General features: G+C 43.2%; 1 protein-coding gene across 1 annotated transcript in view; it reads right to left on the bottom strand.

Moving 5' to 3' along the window:
• The window catches only part of LOC138488341 (uncharacterized), a 230897-nt gene that overhangs the window by 12150 nt on the left and 197067 nt on the right, over nt 1-21680 (bottom strand). Inside the window, exon 3 of the mRNA XM_069615240.1 lies at nt 1592-1696. Within this exon, the coding sequence (XP_069471341.1) occupies nt 1592-1696 (105 nt within the window). The remainder of the gene's footprint in view (nt 1-1591; nt 1697-21680) is intronic.

Genomic DNA, 21680 nt, shown 5'->3' with positions numbered 1-21680 from the left:
TTTTACTGAAAGTGATGTTTGGAAAGCCTTGTGACATGCTACCAGGCAGGGTTCGAAATTGAGGAGAGCTGGGAGCTATTTAGCTCCTGCTTGTAGCATACAAGAGCCTGGTTGGCTTAAAACCAACAGTTACCAGGAGCTACCTTTGGCCGCCCGGGCCAACTGATGCCAAACTACCACTCTGTGCCTTTGAGACAATCTATAAATAAACATTAGGACACATCTATATGATATTTAAAGGATAAGGGGTCATAAATAATGGATATAGTTATATGTTCGCATTTTATGTGGAAGTCAGATTTGTGTAACGCTATGTACTAGGTCCTCGTTCCCCATTGGTAGCTCCTGATGACTGATGCTGCACCCTGGAGTTGCGTGTAGCTCCTGCTAATCTAATCCTAATTTCAAGCCATGCCAGGGTTTCTAAAATTGACGAGTAATACTGTACACTGTTGTTTTGTCAAAGTAAATTACATTGTGGTAAGTACTTCACCAAAGTTACCTTGTGGTGGTAAGTAAAGGTACGCATATGTTTAGGGATAGGAGGCATGGGGATGGAAGGGGTGGGGCTCGATACGGGTAATTGGTGGGCATCGAGGGGGGAATCCCCATTGAAACAAAAAATACCACAAGGTTATTTCAGCGAAGTAAAAACTATGAGGTAATTTACTTTGATGAAACCGCAGAGAACCCTTTATAATTTTGAGTCTAATAGAACAGCTTAATACTTCTGAGAATAAGGCCCGGAGAGTCACGGAGTTCAGTTCATTGGTTAGACGCCTTGTCGATTTCAAGTTCATAAACTGGGCTTTCATCGAAAGCCCTGCCTAATGTTTTCAACAAACTAATGTGTAAAAATGTGTTGCGTGCACCTGATATTTTATTTTCAAGTAACGCACCCTCTTATTCTGTCTAAAATAATTAGACGGATAAAATTGTTGCAATAACAATGAGGAACGAGCCCTTACTGAATTGCAGCCAATTGGAAATGTGTGATTCCTCTGTGCACTGGGGTGAAATTCAGTTCTTGTATTACTTGTGAAACAATGCCCGAAATGTACAAAAACAAAGGCAGGACGCAGTGGTCAAAGTGGGCGGGAGCAGTGCTCCTCTACTTTATTTTAAGTTTTAATGTTCCTATACTTTTATTTTCTTTAAAGAAACAGTTCTGGAATGGTTTTGTTTTAAAATAAAAGTGTAGGAAGAAGTTGAAACTTGCCCTTCAGTGCACTCCACTGAACATTCCCTTAAATAGCAGGTGTGTTTGTTTGGGGGTTTGGATTGCACCTGGGAGGGGGCGTGGCGATGGGGTTTGTGAGGAGCGGGGGAAGGCCAGCAGGGAACATAGTTCCACTACTTCTTTTCGTACACTTCGACCACTGGCAGGAGATAATATGTCTCACGGTCCCTGCTTCGTTCTGGGAAATGTTAGCACTGTCCTATTGAAAGACTAGTATTGGTGGTGAGGTAGGGTAGGACTCGCCATTGAATAGCTAAAAGGTGAATGTTGTACTATCTGGCATCCAACTATAGATAACCCATCAAAGCACCTTTAAGACACCCTCTCATGAACGCTGCTGAGGCTCCTTACCATCACCTCTGTATATCTCATCTCCTGTGGGTAAATGCTGTTCACATCGAATGCCACCACATCCACACCACGGCTCTGCAACAGGAACTCCCAGTAACCTGTGCCCTGAAATAAACCACAAAGCAACAAACATTACAATATAGGAAAAGAAACCGAGGGCTTTTAGAACAGGCTTTGCAAGCAGCGAAAAGCAAAGGTGCATCGGGCGTGTTAAAGGACTCTCCCAGCTACTTCAGAAGCATCTGTATCTCTAAAAGTGTTTCTGCACTGCAAGTCTGCATTCAGTAGAACATTTTATATGCCATGGGCCTCATTACGAGGTTGGAGGTAGCCATGGCGCTATTAGCGCCATGGCTGCCTACAAACACGTGCCGACTCCGCCCTGGTGAATGGAGCAATTACAGGTCCATTCCAAGGTTGGAGGGACCGGTAATTCCCCATTCACCAGGGTCATTCCCCATTCCCATTTGAGCCCCTATAGGGCTCAATGGGAATGGGGAAGGCGCTAATAACGGTACCGCAAATTGCGGTACCATTATTAGCTCTAGAGTCCCTTTGCGGGTCCCGTCCTTAACGCCTGAAAAAAACAGGCATTAAGGAAGGACCCGCAAAGGGAACTCGTAGTAGGGCGGTAAGGGATTACCGGCACCAGTGCCTTTACTGGTGCTGGTAATCCCTTACCGCCCACCTCGTAATGAGGCCCCATGTGTTTGTACACAAGGACAGAAAGCATTACTATAGAATGAGCTAAAGAGAAAAAGTGACCTATCTCCAGCTCTACAGATAATGGGTGTATGGGCCACTTTTACACACTAAAAATAGGCAAATACTCCAAAAAAATGTAAATAGGGAGTACAAATACTCCCAACAAATAAATAGGAAACAGACAAGTAGAACATTGTCTCCCTGCTTTCACCCACACAGCTCCATGGATATGTTTGGACAGGCAGTAGTGCACATAGTACCACAGGAAGAAACTACTGTAACTGCCACATCGGAAGAAGTAAACATGTATCTTTAAATATGCATGAAGAACTAGGTGCAAACAAATAGTTATTACAAAAACATTTCCGTTTTCTAGTTCAAACATATTTTTACCCACTTATAATATACATCTATTGGAAATTGGACTTACATTTTTACTCCCTAAAAAATCATTTTACTCCCAACTTTAACAAATAGAGAGTAAAATACTCCCACCACCAAATTTTATCTGGAGCACTGCCCATCTCTGATTATTTCATTATAGGAATTTGTACAGCATAGCTATTTCAGGGTTTCAGCGCACTCTGGGTGCTTTTTTAAACAACTTAAATGAGCACAGTGCCCAATTTCCCTGGGAGGATCTGATTGAGCGGAACCGGTTCAGAGGAGCGGGTGCTTTCTTGTCTTGGTGTCTCATTACAGTTTCTTTTTTCAGCAAAGGTAAGATGGGGGAACACATACACGCTGACCATCTACAAATATAATGCACTCAGATGGGACATCAACAACCAGGAACAGATCATCTTAAATTGAACAATGAAATGCTAATGTATATAAAGGATCCCAACATCCAGGATGGGCTACAAACTCATACCCTCCATGGGACTGCTGCCGTAAGGGAAAAGCACAAAAGTCCCAGCGGATAGAGGTGTTCACTGCCAGCACCAATGTAATCACCTTGGAACACTTGAAGTGTATTATTGTAAATTGTACGAATTTACTAACAAACGCCTAAAATATAGTAGAACGGAATACTGTTCAATATTTATGAACATTTAAGTGTATCAAGACCAATAGACTAGTGCTGTTAGCATATTCTGCTTTCTAGACAACACGATAATGAACAAAGCGGGAACAAAAATAAGTATTAACTTACGTGGCTTCTTTTTGAAAAGATCACTTAGTTAATAGTGTCATACAGGATGGACATTTGTCCATTTTAAAAACTTAATTAAAAACTTCGGGCCTTAAAAAAGCCCTTCTGACAGAAACACACGTTGGCACTCACAGAGGCATGAGGATTACGATGCAGTGCACGTGCTGGGATCAGATCATCCTATGCTATATTTCAAACAAATAAATTATTACATATATTTTTGTGTGCAGGTTTCATATGTTATACATTGAGGACCAGCATGTTACACTAGTCAGATTCAACTTGTTTTGATTTACCTGGGCATCAGTGTTGCATTATGGTTGCAGTTACACTACAAGTCCTTAAGAAAGAATGGCAACTCAATCCGAACAGTATTGGCGCAGGGACACCATTTGGGTTTTGCCCATTATGTGTACGATGCTGTTGAATGAGATAGAAATACATTTTTAGAATGTGGATGTGTCTGATCCCCTAACTTGCAGCCACAGACAAGATGCCCATTGCCTGCATGCTGTGACAAGGTCAAGGAACGGAACTTGTCAGAATGGGGCAAGGGGTCACCAAACCGGTTCTACCTCTGGCAATGGCAGAGAGAGCCCAAATTCCTGTTTTTCCCCCTTGTGCCTGAATGCTTCTATGCAGAACCGTGCTTCCTAGCACGCCTTGTGAGTCAGTTGCTCGCCAGTACTTCTCTTCTCATTTCAGATCCAACGCAACGTCAGACTATCAGAGAACCTGGAGTCCTGCCGGGTGACTCGCAGGCCAAAATGAGTCGGCACAGAGCAGCTGGAGAGCAGGGAGCAGAGAGTGAGCTGCAGGAAGAAGCTGCAAGCGTGCGAGACTATCACAGAGACGGTGCAGCCCTGGCTGGACGCAACGGCAGGGGCTCCTGCTTAATCCAGCTAAAACACCAGGGACAAAGACAGAGACTTTGCAACAACATTGGGGACGAGTTCCCCCATAGTACGAACCGTTACCAGGGACTCGAGATGCCGCCATTACACAGCGAGTGCTTGCGGAATCAGTGGGTGGGCTTAAGCTCCTTTTGAAAGATTCCCCTTCTACACACACGCCCCGGGGCCGGAGAAGCAAACCAGAGAAGAGAAGCAATCCCTGAGAAGGGAGGGATACTTAAGGGGAGAAAGGAAACAGGAAGGTGTAGGTGTACCTGGCAAGGGCAGCCGTGGAGGATGACCAAGAGGCCAGCCGTAGGCAGGAAGAAGGGGCGATTAATGGGAAAGATTGATAAACAAGATGAGGTATTGGCTAAGGGGCGTCAGTGGTTCTGCAGTGTGAGAGTGTGTAAGAGTGAGACAAGTGTGCAGTGAGGATAGAGTAAGGAGTGACTGAGAAGGCTGGTACTGGGTAAAAGGAGGGTGTATATAAGCAGCAGTAGTGGTGGAAGGAGAGCAGTAGTGGTTGGAGGGTATTAATAGTAGTTGGATGCGAGTAGTAGTGGTTGGAGGTGAGCAGTGTTGGCTGTAAGAGAATAGTGGCTGTAAGAGAGTAGCGGTTTTGAGGAGAGTAGTAGGGGTTAGAAGAGAGTAGTAGTAGTGGTGGGGGGGAGAGTTGTAGTGGTTGAGGAGTGGGTATAGTAGTTGGTGGAGAGTCGCAGTGGTGAGAGGAATAGTATTGGCGGCGTGGTAGTAGCAGTGGAAAGGAACACAGACAGAAGTGAAAGGTCAAGTGATAGTTTTTAGAGTTTCGGAAAATAAACACTCTCTCCATACCAATACAAATTCAACCTTACACGCATTAGGCAAGTTACACCAAGACCATAGTTGAAGTGACTGTAGTGTTTGAATTGGAGGTGGTATGGAGTGGGAGTTTATAGATCGAGTTTCATGGGTGAACTATACTAAACTGATGATCCCTAATAAGAGTGAAACATGTATGCAGTGGTCTGCTGCCTCCATGGGGACAGTATGTCTTGGGATGCTGAATGCTGTGTGTAAAATAGCTCTGCTCTATAGACAAAGATGTTTTCCTAGAGCAAAGGCTTGAGGTTTCAGGTAATTTGCAAAGCCACAATGCATTGCCCATCCATCTCTGAAGTGGAGGTGAACTTCCACTGATGGCTACTGGGTGGTGCTGTGCTGTGGGTGACTTGGCTGAAATTATAATTCTTTTTTCCATACTGCCCAGTCATCTTATTGTTTTTATACGACCGCAGTAGTTTGAAAGCACGCAACCATGTCCAAGCTAAGGTGCATTGGGTCCTGCCAAGGGGACCGCATCACCATATTGTGTTGGAAGGAATTGACCGGAAGATAGTGCTATACAAGAGAAGATATGGAAAGCAGTACAGTAGGAAAGGTGGGGAGCTAGAAAAGGGGTGTAGAAATGTGACTGCCGAGTAGGGATTAATGTATTGAAGATGTATATGTTTAGCCTGGGTGGATAAACTGGTCATATAGCACAGTGAGCTGAACGCTCGCCCCTGATATCTGTGTGCAGCCTTCTGTGGCAGGTTCGAAACCCAGCAGGGTCAACTCAGCATTTCATCCTTCCGAGGTCGATAAATTCAGTATCATTCTGTGGGATAATAATGTCTTCTGTTATTACACTGCTCTGAGACCTATGGGTGTGAAGGGCTAGATAAGAAATACATTATTATTATTATTATTATTATTATTATAAGAGGCTTGAGATGTGGTTGGGATATCCTATGTTTATTCTGGGCAAGGTTGACCAGGTCATCCCAAGGGTAGACCGTGTCATTTAAAAGGTCTAGATAGGTAGGCTGCCCAAAGGAGCCAGACAAAGTCCAAAATATGTGTCTTGCTTATAAAAAATAATTGAAGAAAATATAGGAAGTGATGCAGAAAAGCATACGCTGCGGATGGGAAAGTAGTACCAGTGTTGTGCACAACCATCAAAGGAGAGCTACGATTAGAACATAAGTAGTACATCTGTCTTGCAGGAAGTAGAACAGGTGTGTTATAATTTCAAAACATGACAGGCATTTCTCCCTCCAATAAATCAGCAGATGAGTTTTGGGAGACAAAGGGTTTACGGAAGAAAATAGTATAGAGGCATATTAACAGCATCACCTGTTAATGTTGCTCCTGGCTGTTGTCAGATTAGCTATGACTGAGATCGATAGATGTTGCAGATGGACTGAGGTGCCCAAACTGTGCAAAATAAAAGTAAAACCGAGTGTAGCATGCTTGCATGCAGTGCTCCAGATAAGATTTTGAAGGGGAAGTATTTTGCTCCAAATATATGAAAGTTGGGAGTTAAATGCTTTTTTTAGGGAGTAAAAACAGGAGGATCGTCCCCAATGGTAGTATTTTATAAACGAGTAAAAATGTGATCAACTGCAAAACAGAAATATTTGTTGTGAGAAATACTTCTTTGAACCAAGTAATTCATGCACATTAAAAGATAGGCAAGCTATGTTGCTAGGCGCCACAATTTGATTTGTAAGTTTCGGGTATTTTTCAGTTGGAAGTTTTTTGTGTCTGTTTTGTGCTATAAAATTTCAATAAAAATTGAGTTTCAAGATATATTGCCAGAATATACTTAGTACGAGCTTGTGGTATTAGATATTGTAAAGTGATGACATTATCTATAATAGAGTACCCTGTTCTCAAACCTGTATAATATTTTATTATCATTGATCCATGTCCTCATCTCAGTCAATCTAAACGTACCAAAGGTCTTTGCTGGCATCCAGCACCGTAATTAGATCCGTGTTTGTATGCAGGGACCAGCAGAGATTCTTTCCATGACAAAGGAATGCCAAAATAACTCACCTTTCTAAACAACTTGTATAGCAACCCAGCCCAGTTATCTGGTGCCTTTTCAAAAAGAAACTTTTTTTTAATACGGCCACATCATATATTGCTAGAAAAGCGGAAGTATGGGCGTTTACCCACTTAGCAGGAGACCTACCATAGTTATCTACTAACCCAACAATCCAATTGGATATCTCAGGTGGAGGTAGAGTATGTATGCTTACATGGCCACTTGGGTCGATATTGGCTCATCTTCAGAATCACAGGCTTCCATCTCCTCCAAAACCAAAAACGGGTGTGATTAACTGGAGACTTATGTAATGAGGCATTGATACAAGTGCCCGATGACATCAAATGATCCTTGGATTGCAATTCTTTAGTTAGCCAGTCATCCAGTGTTGGTGTAGCAGCCAAACTAGAATTCAATGTTCTCCTCAGCTCTGAGGACGCAATAGGGTTGATTTACGTGCTCTAAGTGCTGCAGTGAATAGGTTACCACCACCTGCATCAGTGCTCCCCGATCTTACATGCCTATTAGATTCTTATTGCAAGCTTGAGCACAAATTAAGCAACACATTATTGTCTATAGGTGTTACGCTATGGTCACTGGTAGTATTAGCTTCCTCCAATAGCTGCATATTGCCTGGGGGCCTTGAACTAAATATACTGGGGCCAAAGTGTGCTGTGGTCGTACCTCTGTGTTTATGAGGCATGTGTGAATTAGTTCCTGCTTCCAATCCCAGCACCTCTGCAAGAGCTTGCGATTACAAGCTGGGCTGAGTCGCAAACTGAGGGTTGATACACTGGGAAGGTCTTTTGAACGACATAGATTATATGGCATGACTTTGTCATAAGCTTCACACAAGGAAGTAGGAAGATTATCTCAGTAGCGCATTATGCCACAAGTGCTGACCACCACTCTCTCTACTCCTAGGTGCTGCAGCCTGCTGCAACTGTGTAATTGTGCCATTGAGCACTTCGCTGCACTCCGTGCAAGCGCTACGTGCTCTCGACAAGTCTTTATTGATGGAGCAGCAATGGTGGCACAGGCCAGCATGCCAGAAAAAACAATCCAATCTGTTAGAAGCACTACAGGAATACAATCCACTCTAGTAAGAGCGAAATATGCTCAATGGGTTAAGCTGTGTAACTATGCCAGTGAGCACTCAGCTGCCCACCGCACATGGTTTTATGGTACACTGTTCAACGTGTGACGCATGTTTTTTTAAACCTCTTGGTGTGTTGTTTAATATTCTGCACAAGTGGGACAAATGTGGTTTAAAGTAGCACATTAGCTAATCCAATTTTGCAGCAAGATGATGTGTCAGGAGTGGTAAGTGAGTGCTAGGAAGGTAGGGTTTAAACATTCACCATTATTGGGTTTCATATAGATAAGTGGGAACTACTTAGAGAGCAGACAGACCTTCATGTCAAAACAGATTTTATTTAACAGAACACAGAGTCCCTGCCTGGGTAAACCAAACCAAGCAACATATCAGAACAGTCTCTTTTCCAGTTTCCAACAACGTATCGGGCTCCTTTTAAAGTTCACAAGATTTCGGGGTACAACTCCTTGTGACAAATCTTCACTAACTCTCAGATCAAGATAGTAGTTTTATGGATTTTATTGTTTCTTGTACACAAGGGTGGAGCACCACATCTACAGGTGGTTCCCTAAGTCGGTCCTCATCCTAAGGATCTCCCGCCTCGCTAACGTAGGTCCACATATCACTAGCTGAGCGGTCGCTGGTCGATCCACACTGGACAAGTCTAATCGCTCCCAACCTGTACAGAGGCCTAAAAGTCATGGCCTTATCTCTCTCACTCCTTCTGGAAATTCCTAAGTAACATTACTGGAATGGTCCCTCTTGTGGTGGTTCACAGTTTTCCCTTTGGCTTTAATCTCCCCCCACTTCTTTGCTCTTCAGACACTCTTCCTTCTACTCCTTCTGCAACTCCAACATTGCCTTGATACTCCTCCCATTCTTCTTAATCCTTCTACTTCTCACCTCTTTTACTCCTCCTCTCATTCCTCCTTGTTTTTCTCCCTTCCTCATTTAGCTCTGCCCTCCATGCATACCTCCTCTCTATTCTCCTCTCCACCTCTTACTCCTCACTTCTCTCCTCTCCTCTTACACTCCTATCACTCTTCCTCACTATTCTACCCTCCTCCTATTCCTCCACTCACACCTCCTCTGCACACGCTCTCTCTCCCTCCTACTCTCCACCCCCTCCTCCTCCCACTCCAAAATTACCCTCAATCACTCGCTCACTCATACCAAGATCCAGCCCTTGAGATGAGGGGTGTATCGGGCACTTTTACTCCCTAAAAACAGGCAAATACGCACACAAAATAAAAATAGGGAGTACAAATACTCCCAAATAACAAACAAAAGAAAAGAAAATCGACAATTAGGCTTGTGCCCCTGATTTCACCCGAACACACCTGGAAGAGGTCAAATGTGTCTTTTAATGTGCATGAATAACTTGGTGCAAAGTACTATTTCTCACAAAACGATTTCTATTTTACAGTTAAACATATTTTTACTAATTTATGAAATACTCCCATTGGGAACAAGACTCATGTTTTTACTCGCGAAAAAATTATTTTACTCCCAACTTTCAAAAAATGGGGAGTAAAATACTCCCACTTCAAAATCTTATCTGGAGCACTGCCAAGATCACTCTCTCAATCCCAACACCTTACCCTTTACTCTCTGGAAACACTGCACCGCTCTGCACCAACTCATCTGTTTCAAGCAGCTCTCTGATATTTTGGTCCTCCTGCACCCAAACGCAACATGCCCTAGAATGGTAAGTCTCTAACAGTAAAGAAGTTGACTATAGAAAATACTGATTAAACTCTATTAAGGGAATAATATTACAAGCCCAGAGAGTAGGGAACATTTTTTATGGAGTTGAATCAAACTGTAGCCATTTAATAGACTTAAATGCTGACGGGTAGGTGAACCACGAGAATGTAGACAGAAAGTTCTATGCAAAAACACTAGTAAACATTGTGCATAGAGGTCCTAAATATGAACGAGGAGCAAGCCGCTCATCCCTGCTGTTAGAAAACCAAATGCTGCGGAACACAGTGGAACCACTTCCACAGGCATCCACCATTAGAAGTCTTGATGGCCAAGCCTATCTTTAAAGGCTCAGGGCAGACCATTGTGTAATAGGTATATCAATTACGTCCTGACCAATATTAAAAGATAAATGATAATAAGACATTTAAAATAACATGTCAGGCAAGGCATAAACAATCAGGAAACTTAAAACAAACCGCTCACTGGAAAGACCAATCTAGGGCCAACTTAGAAAGACAGCCACTAGCCCACCACTATAAAATAGGTTGGAAAAATGCAGAAGGGGCAAAGAATGGAGAAGATAGACAAGCTTCTCACTGCTTCATCGATAGATGTGGAGACTGCTATGCAGGGAGAGGTAGTTCTCCTGCTGTCAGCCATGCAGCGGTTGCCCTGACAGAAGTATGCCAGAGGTCCTACCACAAGAGCCAGTAGTTCATTGAGCAGAGAACCTAGGGGCAGGTACTGCTAGCCAGACCTGAGAACAGAAGAAAGACCGGAGGACTAGTGTTACCCAAAGGAACATAAGAAACAGGAGGGCAAGAATATTGTCTTGCTGAAAAGGACACTGAACAAAGGTGGGAGAAATACTCGTAATCAGTGAAAGAATACTCAGGGCGCCAGAGGTTGTGGAAAGACCTCCAGAAGTTGTGGTTGGGAACCAGAACAAAAGGTTATGGAGAGACCTAAGGGTAACCTGAGAGAACCGGGCGATGTGGGGAGACCTAAGAGAAGACTGAGAGGAATCCTGAGGGATATAAAGATCAAAAGAGGGACCTATGACATTTCTGGGCGTAACCAGATGTCAGGAAAAATAACTATACTAGAGCCCAGGATCATGCAGAGACTGTGAAACAATAGAGTTCATAAAAGCCTATGAGGCTGGTGCTGAGAAAGAGAATCCATGCAGAGACTTAAGAGAGTTGGGCTGAATTTATGAAACTGGATCGGAGAGTTTGATGTCATGAAGGATCCGAAAAGAGGCCTCCTAGACAGTAGAAGCCATAAAAAGACCCAAGAGAATTGTTACATCTAGGTGGGTAAGGGCACATAAGAGGATTTCATAGAATACTACAAGTCTCAAAGACACTTACAAGTATGTCTTCTGAAAACCAGAGGCTCAGGTGAGGCCTACTTGAAAGGTAGTGGGAACAAAGAACTGGAGTTGTTAAGGAAAAGACTAAGAGACCTGAAGAACACCTATGTTTGTTTTCAAGAACAGGCATGGACTTCTTAAATGAAGCTTCATGAAACTTTCCATTTATGTATTTATTTATTTAGTTTAATTCTTGTTAACGCACCTAATCGCCCGCAGGCCTCAAGGCGCACACAAAACATGGCAAAACCTGGAGAACTTATTTTGTATCCTAGAGTTAGCCAGGAGGCTAAGAGACTCAAAGAATAAGTTTAAGCGTTCACCTGGCCATCATCTTTCGACTTTGGTTACTAGAATAGGACACCGTTGGAGGGACAGAGTCTTAGAAGTGTGGGTTTTGTGTTAACAGTGTGATGAATCTAATGATATCCTCACTCCTTTTCCTGCAGTGGTCCTTCCCTATGTGACCAGGGGATGGCAGTCCCTACCTGATCCGGACCCTGGGAGTGGGTATTTGAAGGAAGACCCCCTGGGGGAGGCAGCCCTGGGGAGAAGGGAGGACGCCATTGGGAAAAGTCACATTCCCCTGTTCCCTATTGGGGATGTTTTCCCCCATTACTGAACCACTCATCCTCATCCATCAACTGAATCCAGTATTAATATTAACTGACATGATGACTAGAACAATACATTAATTACTCAGATGAGGAAGAGGCTGGTAGCAGTAATGATTGCTCCTGAAAGTGTCCCATACCAGCTTCCTTAACAGCACATAAAGAATCATCCATCAGCTAGTGAGACAAGGAAGAGACAAAGAACAGTAAAGATCACTAAGGCTGGGAAGCCTACGCTGCGGTCTAGTCTTTGGAAACTCTTTAATCAGACCGGGAGATTTAAAACCCATATATGGGAGAGCTGCAGAGGCTAATCTGTGCGGTTACCTGCACGAGCACCGGCTGGAACATTGACAAGCCGTCACATGAAATGCTGTTGAAGTTAATCCGCCCAGCAGGTGAAGGAACCAGAGTGCAGAGGATGCGCTGCCGGAGAGAGAGAGGCTGCAAAAACCAAACACTGGCACGGCAGAGGCGCAGCGGATGACAGCTTGCATGCCGAGCCCACAATCCGACAATAACAGAAGCATGCGAGAGACACTTGAAGCACCCTGTAAGCTCAGGTAAGTGGAGAGGGTTACCGGGTTGCCTGAAAGTGTACGCTACTTCGAAGTAGCTATCAGTAAACAAAGTAAAATATGTGAAGAAGCTAATAAATATAAAAGCTATACCACGAGTGAGCAAAGTGATGTATTTAATTGGAGGGGTGCAAACATTTCCCATGAATATGCGGGAGAGAAGGAGCACTGCAAGGAGGCCCGAATCAGCCAATGGTGAGAGTGGGGGGGCTTTTTATATATGGGAAGAAGCTACTAAATATAAAAGCTATACAACGAGTGAGCAAAGTGAAGTATGTGAAGAAGCTAAAAGAGGCATAAGCTATTCAACGAACTGGTTGCTGAACCTGCACCTTAAAGGGACAGAAAAAGAAAACCGAGTAAAGGTGAACATACTTGAGAGAGCAGCAAAAGCCCTATATATGAAGGAGAGAACCCTTAAAGAAATTATACGCCAACACTGGGCTGCTTTTGTTTCATGGGTAACAGAGAAATCTAATAAAGATGTCATATGAACGTCCTGGCATGGGAGAGCACACCAGGTGAAGAAAAGTGTAATAAAGCTATGGTATGAAAGTCCTGGCAGGAGAGTATATCAGGTGAAGAAAAGTGTAATAAAGTTATGGTATGAAAGTCCTGGCAGGAGAGTATATCAGGTGAAGAAAAGTGTAATAAAGTTATGGTATGAAAGTCCTGGCAGGAGAGTATATCAGGTGAAGAAAAGTGTAATAAAGTTATGGTATGAAAGTCCTGGCAGGAGAGCACACCAGGTGAAGAAAAGTGTAATAAAGTTATGGCATGAAAGTCCTGGCAGGAGAGTATATCAGGTGAAGAAAAGTGTAATAAAGTTATGGTATGAAAGTCCTGGCAGGAGAGTATATCAGGTGAAGAAAAGTGTAATAAAGTTATGGTATGAAAGTCCTGGCAGGAGAGCACACCAGGTGAAGAAAAGTGTAATAAAGTTATGGCATGAAAGTCCTGGCAGGAGAGTATATCAGGTGGAGATAAATGTGTAAAAGAAGTCCTGACAGAAGAATATACCAGGCCAAATCAAGTGTGTGTTAAATTACAGTAGAGTCCTTAGGAAGTCACATGCCCCTAGGATCTTGAACTATTTGAAACGTGATTCTTTGTTTTGAACATTACTTGCAAAAAGGAACCTGGAGATGGGAACTATTTCCCACAGAACTGTGTGTGCGCCAAGATGAAGAAGCCATCCTCTTTGGGTAGAAGAAACATATATATCAGCGCCTGATTCCTGGATCCTCACATGTGGTATTAAAAGTGGGATCAGGCTCAGTTGACACAAACTGGGGGATCCTTGTGTTTGAAAAAAGTAGCAACCTAACCACTGATCTATCAGTAGCAACAGGAAAATCCATTGTGTTTGACCTTTGCAGTAGCTCGGAAGAGAAAATACCTCCCGGTGAGAGAATGTTCATTCCAACTGACTTAGTCCTTGTACCCACTCCTGGTACTTACATCAGGCTAACATCAAAATCTGGCTTAACCTGGTGCTATCGCTTAGATGTACTAGCAGGGGTCATATTTCCTGATTATAGAGGTGATTTAAAGGTCTTATGCAACAATAGTGGGAAAGAAGCTTATCCAGTCAAGGAGGGGGATAAGATCGCTCAGGGGATCCTAGAGAGAGCTCTATTCCCCAAAACAAAGGAAGTTCCTGAGGTGTATAACACCAAGAGATGGGAAAAAAGTCTTTGGGGAGGCAGATTAAGATGCCCTAGCTACTTCTGGGGTAACCAAACCTAAACCCCTTGGGGAGGAACTGGATGTTATCCCCGACTTAACCTTGGCTCAAAGAAATGACCCCCCTACTGGCAGAAGTTTCCCACTTGTAATGTCAGAGGAAGAAGGGAGGTTAAAAGAAGGGCCCTTCTTTCTAAAACATGGGTTGCTCTATAGGAGAGCTCAATTCTGATGGCATACCCAGGACAAAAATCATGGTACCTAAAAGTCACAGGAGGGTATTATTGGAGATCGCCCCTTCTCATCTCACAGAAGGTCATTTAGGAACAGCAAAGACCCAGGCACAGATAATCATCCGGTTTACTGAATGGAAATGTATGTTGATGTGAAGAACTTTGTACTTACCTGTGCCCTGTGTCAGAAAACCAGCTCCCAGATACCTCTCCCCATTCCACTCCAGCCTTTGCCTGTTATTGATGTCCCTTTTTCTTGCATAGGTATGGACGTAGTGGAACCTCTTGAAACATCTAAATTGGGAATCGCTAAATACTAGTGATTGTGGACTATGCCACTCGTTTTCCGGGAGCCTTTCCCTTAGAAAACAACACATCCCAGCAGATATGAAAACACCTCATCCCATTTTTTTCATGAGTTCGTTTCTCGAAAGAGATCCTAACGGATCAGGGGACTAGCTTCATGAGTTGGTTGATGACAGAAGTGAAAGAAATATTACATATTAAGACTCTTCAGACTTCCGTCTACCAGCCGCAGACTGACGGATTAGTGGAACATTTCAATAAGACTCTTAAAAATGTCATTAAAAAGTTTGTTCTGGCCGATGGCAGAATTGGGCCATTATGATATCATGGCCCCTTTTTGCCATCCGGAAAATGCCCTAGTCCTCCACAGGGTTTCCACCATTTGAATTACTGTATAGTAGGAACCCCTGGGATGTCCCTGACATGTTGAGGGAGACATGGTAAGAGAGAGAGAGCAAGCCCTTCTACCCCTCTCACAAACTGTCCAAAGATTGGAAGAACACATGGCCACTGTGCGAGCGATAGATCAAACCAATTTGACTAAGGCTCAGGAAAACCATAAGGTTTCTCATGATAAGAAAACTTTACTAAGGTCTTTTTCCATTGGGAAGACCGTTGTTGTTCTCCTACCGACCTCCGAAAATAAGATTCTGTCCAAATGGCATGGACCCTATGAAATAATTGAAAAATGTGGGCCATATAACTATCGAGTATCCCAACCAGACAGGCAGAACAAAACTCACATATCATATAAACCTCTTTATGGAGTGGAGGGAAGAACCTACAGAGAAAACAACTGTAATGTTCATTAGTCTCCTGACCGAGGAGTCAGGTGAAAGTACTTTGATCCCTTCCCATTTGTCATCAACCCAAAAAACAAGATCTACAGGATTTATTAACACATTTTCTGATGTTTTCAAGAATGATGCTAGGAGAGTAAAAGGGGTGTTTCATTACCTCTGCACCCCCCCCCCCCAACCCGGGAAGCTTGCTAATTTAAAATCATATAGGATCCCTGAAGCAAGTAAATATTAGTCATACCGGAAGTGGAGAAGATGCTGAATTCTGATATAATTGAGCAATAGCAGAGCCCTGGTCCTCTCTGATTATACTTGTTGCCAAGCAAGATCGGTCGTGTAGATTCTGTATTGATTTAAAAAAAAAGGTGAACATGGTATCCCAATTCGCTAGTTATCTTATGCCAAGGATAGACAATCTTATTAATCGATTGAGTGTAGCTGTTTTCCTCTCCACAATCCATCTAACGAAAGGGTATTGGCAAGTACTCATCAATCAAGAGCACAATGAGAAAACAGCTTTCTCCACCCCTTTATGACTCTTCCAATTCAAGGTGTTACCCTTTGGTCTCCATGGAGAACAAGCCACATTTCAAATGTTGATGGACCAGGTACTTCCGTCACATTCCTCTTTCTGCGGAGCCTGACTCTTGCTCAAAAGACAACACTTGGTGCACCAATATTCAGTCAGCACTCCTGGGTAAAATTGCTACCCTCCAATCTAAAATCAGGGACAAACAGAAATCCCTACAGCTTGACCAACCACCGAACACACCTACAGTTAATACACATTTAACCTATCCGCATAAACCTTTCTCCTTCTCCCCACTCACTACTCTCGAAGTAGAAAACATCAAACAATTTAAACAATTTAAAACCTTCCAATTGCCAAGGCGACCCCTCCTATTATCAAAGAAGCATCTCATGAGCTAGACCCGTTCATTACAGCATTCATAAATGCTTCTTTCAAGACGGGTATTGTCCCCGACAACCTAAAGGATGCATGGGTTATCCCACTCCTCAAAAAAACCCTCCCTTGACCCTAGGCTCGTGTGTATCCCCTACGTTGTATAACGTATTCACCAAGCCCCTCTTCGATGTGCTGGACTATCTGGGTGTCTCCTACACTAACTACGCGGACAACACCCAGATACTCATCCCTATCACAGGAGACTACACAGCTGACACCAAAGCCCTTAACGATGTTTACTCGGTCATCCAGGCCTGGATGGCACAGCACAAACTTTGCCTTAACGATGATAAGACTGAGCTCTTACTTTTAGGATCAAATCATCGGCTCAACAAACTAGACCAAACCTACAAGTCCTTCATTATTGACGGCAATGACATTAAAGTCTCCAAAGATACTAAGACGCTAGGGGTCTATCTTGACTCCTCGCTTTCTCTGAACAGACAAATAAATGCAGTTAGGTCAGCCTCGGCCTATACCTGCAAACTTATCACTGCCTGTAACCCTTCCTAAACTCCACCAACTGCATCACACTTGCCAGAACTCTTGTTATGGCCAAAATCGACTACTGTAGTGCTCTCTACCTAGGGACCAGTCAGTCTAACCTTAATAAATTGAAAACTGTACAAAATAATGCCTTAAGGGCAGCCTTAAACATCCCGAGACGCTCTCATATCTCCTCCGTCAGATTGGACTTACGCTGGCTCCCGGTAAAACAGCGAATTGCCCTGAAAACCCTAGCTTTGACTCACAAATGTCTGAACAACAACGCCCCACCTTACCTGTCCACTCGCTTCTCACGCCACACCTCCACTCGACCTACCAGAGCAGCCCAAACTCACAGCCTCATCGTGCCTAGATGCAAACTCCAAAAAGCTGGTGGGGTGAGCTTCCCCGTCCTGGCCTCCAAACTCTGGAACACCTTGCCCACACCTATCAGAATTGAACCATCATTCCACTCCTTCAAGAACAATGCTAAAACATGGCTGCTCTCCCAAGTCTCATGAGACCTTGACACAGTCCAGACTCCATGTGGGGTACAGAACTGAATATACATTTTCTCTCTGCTCTGTCCCTGTATTATACGCTGTTAATGGTACCCTTCGGTACATGTATATATGCTGTATATTTTTGTAACTCACTGTAACTACTGCTTTTTGTAACATGTTTAAGACTATGTACATGTATATATGCTGTATATTTTTGTAACTTCTGTAACTACTGCTTTTTGTAACATGTTTAAGAGTATGCGCCCGGTTGCCCCTGGGCCTGGTTTTTTGCGCTTTATAAATAAAATAAAATAAAATTAAATCATACATTGACGACATAATTATTCTTAACAAAACCTGGGAGGAGCATGTCCACCATCTCTATTTAGTCATCAGGGCTTTAAGGAAATCTGGCATTACAGCAAACATAAATAAATGTCACTTGACCCAGTCAGCAATCAAGTATCTTGGTTTTGTTGTAGGGAATGGGCTGGTTCAATCCCAGAATGAAAAGGTGAAGGTTGCACAAGAAACCCCAGTGTCCAAGACAAAGAAATATCTGAGAGCCTTCCTGGGCTTAGTAGGATACTATAGACAATGTATTCCTAGTTTTTCCTCTATTACCGTCTGCCTCCTGCCTCACTGATAAACCTAAGAATGCCAAGCCCAAGAAAATAAAGTGGAGCAGTGAACCAGTATTAAAAGTGGTAAACTTTAATAAAGATTCATCTTACAGACCGACGCGTCACATTCTTCCCCAAATCCTCGATGGCATTGAATATCTGATCCTTTATATTAATCGAAAGTTGTGCCGTAGAGAAATTAACTACGCCACTATTGAACTTGAGGCTCAGCTACAAAGTGGGCAGTGCCATATTTAAAAGACTATCTCACTGGTAGGAAGTTTGGGTTGATCACTGACCATTCTCAACTAACATGGATGAGTTTAAGGAAGGACACTAATGCACAAGTCATGCTCTGGTTCCTAGAAATGCAGCCCTATTGTTTCACGGTAGAATACCAGAAAGGAAGAGACCAGGGGAACGTAGATTTCCTTTCCCATTTCCCAATAGGTGCTGAGAGAACCAGCAGCATTAGGGAAAGGGTATGTGATGACTCTAATGATATCCTCACTTCATTCCCTGAGGTGGTCTCTTCCTATGTGGCCAGTGGACGGATACCGCTACCTGATATTGACCCTGCGGGTGGCTATATAAGAGAGGACCACCTGGGAGTAGGTGGCCCTTGGGGAGAAGGGAGGACGCCATTGGGAATAGTCGATTACCCGTTCTCTCTTGGGGATGTTTCCCCTATTCCTCAGGCCTTAAGGACTTATTGCACCACGCATCCTCATACATGTACTGAATCCAGTATTAATGTTTCCTGACATGATAACCAGAACAATACATTCATTACTGAGATGAGGGAAAGGCAGAGAGCAGTAATGATTACTCCTGAAACTTTCCCACACCAGCTTCCTCAACAACACAAAGAATCACCCATCAATGACTGAGACGAGGAAGAGACAAAGAACAGTAAAGATGACTAAGGCCGGGAAGCCTACGCTGTGGTCTAGTCTTTGGAAACTCTTTAAATAGACTGGGAGATTTAAAACTCACACAGCCGACAGCAATGAGGGACAGCTGCATACGATGAGCTGTGCGGTTGCCTGCACGAGCACCAGCTGGAACTTTGGGGGAGAAGGCGCCACGGGAAAATCTGCCAAAGCTAATCCGCCCAGGAGGAGAAGGAACCGGAGTGCAGAGGACACGCTGCCCGTGTGGTAAAGGCAGCAGAAACCGAAGACCGGCACGACAGAGATGCAGCAGATGACTCGTCGAACGCTGAGCCCAAAATCTGACCAGAACAGAAGCAGAGAGGCGCAAGAGACACTTGAGGCACCCAGTAAGGCCAGGTAAGCGGAGAGGGTTACTGGGTCGCTTGAAAGTGTGCCCTGCTTCGAAGTAGCTATCAGTAAACAAATATGTGATGAAGCTAATGCATATAAAATCTAAACCACGAGTGAGGGAAGTGAAGTATTTAATTGCAGGGGTGCAAACATTTCCCACGAGTATGCGGGAGAGAAGGAGCACTGCAAAGAGGCCCGAACCAGCCAAGGGTGAGAGTGGGGGGCTTTTGCTCCTGAGACATTTCTTTAAAAAAGGGATACAATTGTGCATTTCACAGCACACTTTCTGTGAAAAATTGGGTAAAAAGCCACACAGTTTACAATGTGGTTTGTAGGGTAAGACATGAAAAAATCCATAAGATGCCAATTCACCAACAGTGCAAAGGATGCCTTTGCCCACTATATGAAAGTATTATGTGGGGGCAAATAACATTCTCATGCTGACAGTGCCCATACATTGTCTGTAACTCTCTGACATAAAGGTAGGCTATGCCATATATATAGGAGGGAGTGAAATACCATCAATTGTGTTGGGACAATGGAATATGGTTTTGATATTATAACATGAAACACTTCCATAATGTAATACCTTTCAATTGTACAACATGGGCTCTGTACTGCGAGGTGATATTTTGCGAGTAATCTGTTGCCAGTTATTTTTTTGACAATAATGTTTTTGACAGTAATTGTTTGCCACTAATTTTTTACCAGTATTTTGTCTGGAATGTTTGACAGTAAGGGGGGCCATGCCTTATTGGGTGGAATGAAATGACACCACCTTTTACTGAAAAACAGCAGTCGTATAATGAAGAGGAACGTGTGTTTAGGTTGAGCCTTTGGTTTGTGGCTGATGGAGAGGAAATGATTAATAGCAGGCATGTTTGTCTGTTGTCCAGGCATAATGCAATGTTTGGTGGATGCACGTGTTGTTTTGAACGCCTACAAGGTCCAGAATTACCTGGACAGGCCATTTCGTGACTCGTGGCATGCCATTGGTCACGCTTGCAAATTTTTGTTCGCGAGTGTGTGGATCCGGCTAGTGACCATACTGCAGTGATCTCGTGGATGGCAGGAAATAGAAAGACCCAAAAGTGAGTGAGGGAATGCCCCGCGTGGTTTCCTTGGATGGGGGTTCCCTCATTTTTAAACAATGCAGAAATTAAATGCAATTGCATGGGATTTATGTCTTTCAGACTGTGACCCATATAAGGATAGTGGAGTTGTTGCTAACCTGCATATAAGAGAGGTTCCCTAGGGAACATTTGATATGGGACAGAGAGATGTTACAACCATACTACATCATAATCCTGCATTAAGATAGGCAAGACTTACTACTGGTTTCTAACCAACTTTTTTGGTAATAAATAGGAATGGGAATTTTTGGAAGTTTTCCCTGATATATTTCGTGCTATTTTGTGCCACTTTTCACACACTGTAGAGAAGAGAGGAATAGGAAACGCAAGAATTCCTGAAGAGATTGGGAATCTGCAGCTAATAACAGAACAGGCCCACGATTCATGAGTGGGAAGAAAGGTATGCAATTATAAACATACTATTTTTTCTGCCCTTTTAGGGATAAGGGCCAATTTTATCTAAATGAAGATTGATACTTGGTTATCAGATACTAATAGGGTGTTTATTTCTTTGTTTAATAGGGTTCTCCCATAAAGAAGAATTTTTTAACACAGCACAAGACAATTTCCCCTGAAGAATGTCCTACATTATTGTATATCAAGGACAGAAACTTGTACAAGTCGGGTTGTTGGTATTGCACCTATAGGAAATAGGCCATGAGTGGTGTGGCATAGGAATCAGAGTGTGATATGTACACACAGTGTATGATCCTAATGAAGTTATTGCAACAGTACTCACTTATGGTGTATTCTACTTGTGTGGTTTTAACATAATGTATATGTTTTATGTACTATGATCATTTTTATGATGAAATGTATTGAATCTTAATAAAATTTTGTGATATTGTGTTTCCACTTTTGATGTGGGAAGAGTGTTGAGTGACACCTGTGGAATGCCGGACTTTCTTTTTGTAGATAGAAGTGTATGCTCACAGAGCAAGAAGTCTGTATATCCCTACCTGTGACTCAGAACCGTTTTGAGACTAGAGTGCCAATACATGTCCATGCTGGCTGTGCCAATCTACGCCAGTATTTCCACATTTGAGCATACTCATGTTTTGTTTGCCCATAATGCATGTAATGAT

The sequence above is a fragment of the Ambystoma mexicanum genome, chromosome 9 (assembly GCF_040938575.1).
Source record: "Ambystoma mexicanum isolate Mex_15411 chromosome 9, UKY_AmexF1_1, whole genome shotgun sequence".
NCBI classification, from domain to species: domain Eukaryota; kingdom Metazoa; phylum Chordata; class Amphibia; order Caudata; family Ambystomatidae; genus Ambystoma; species Ambystoma mexicanum.
This window is presented reverse-complemented; position numbering and strand designations above follow the sequence as displayed.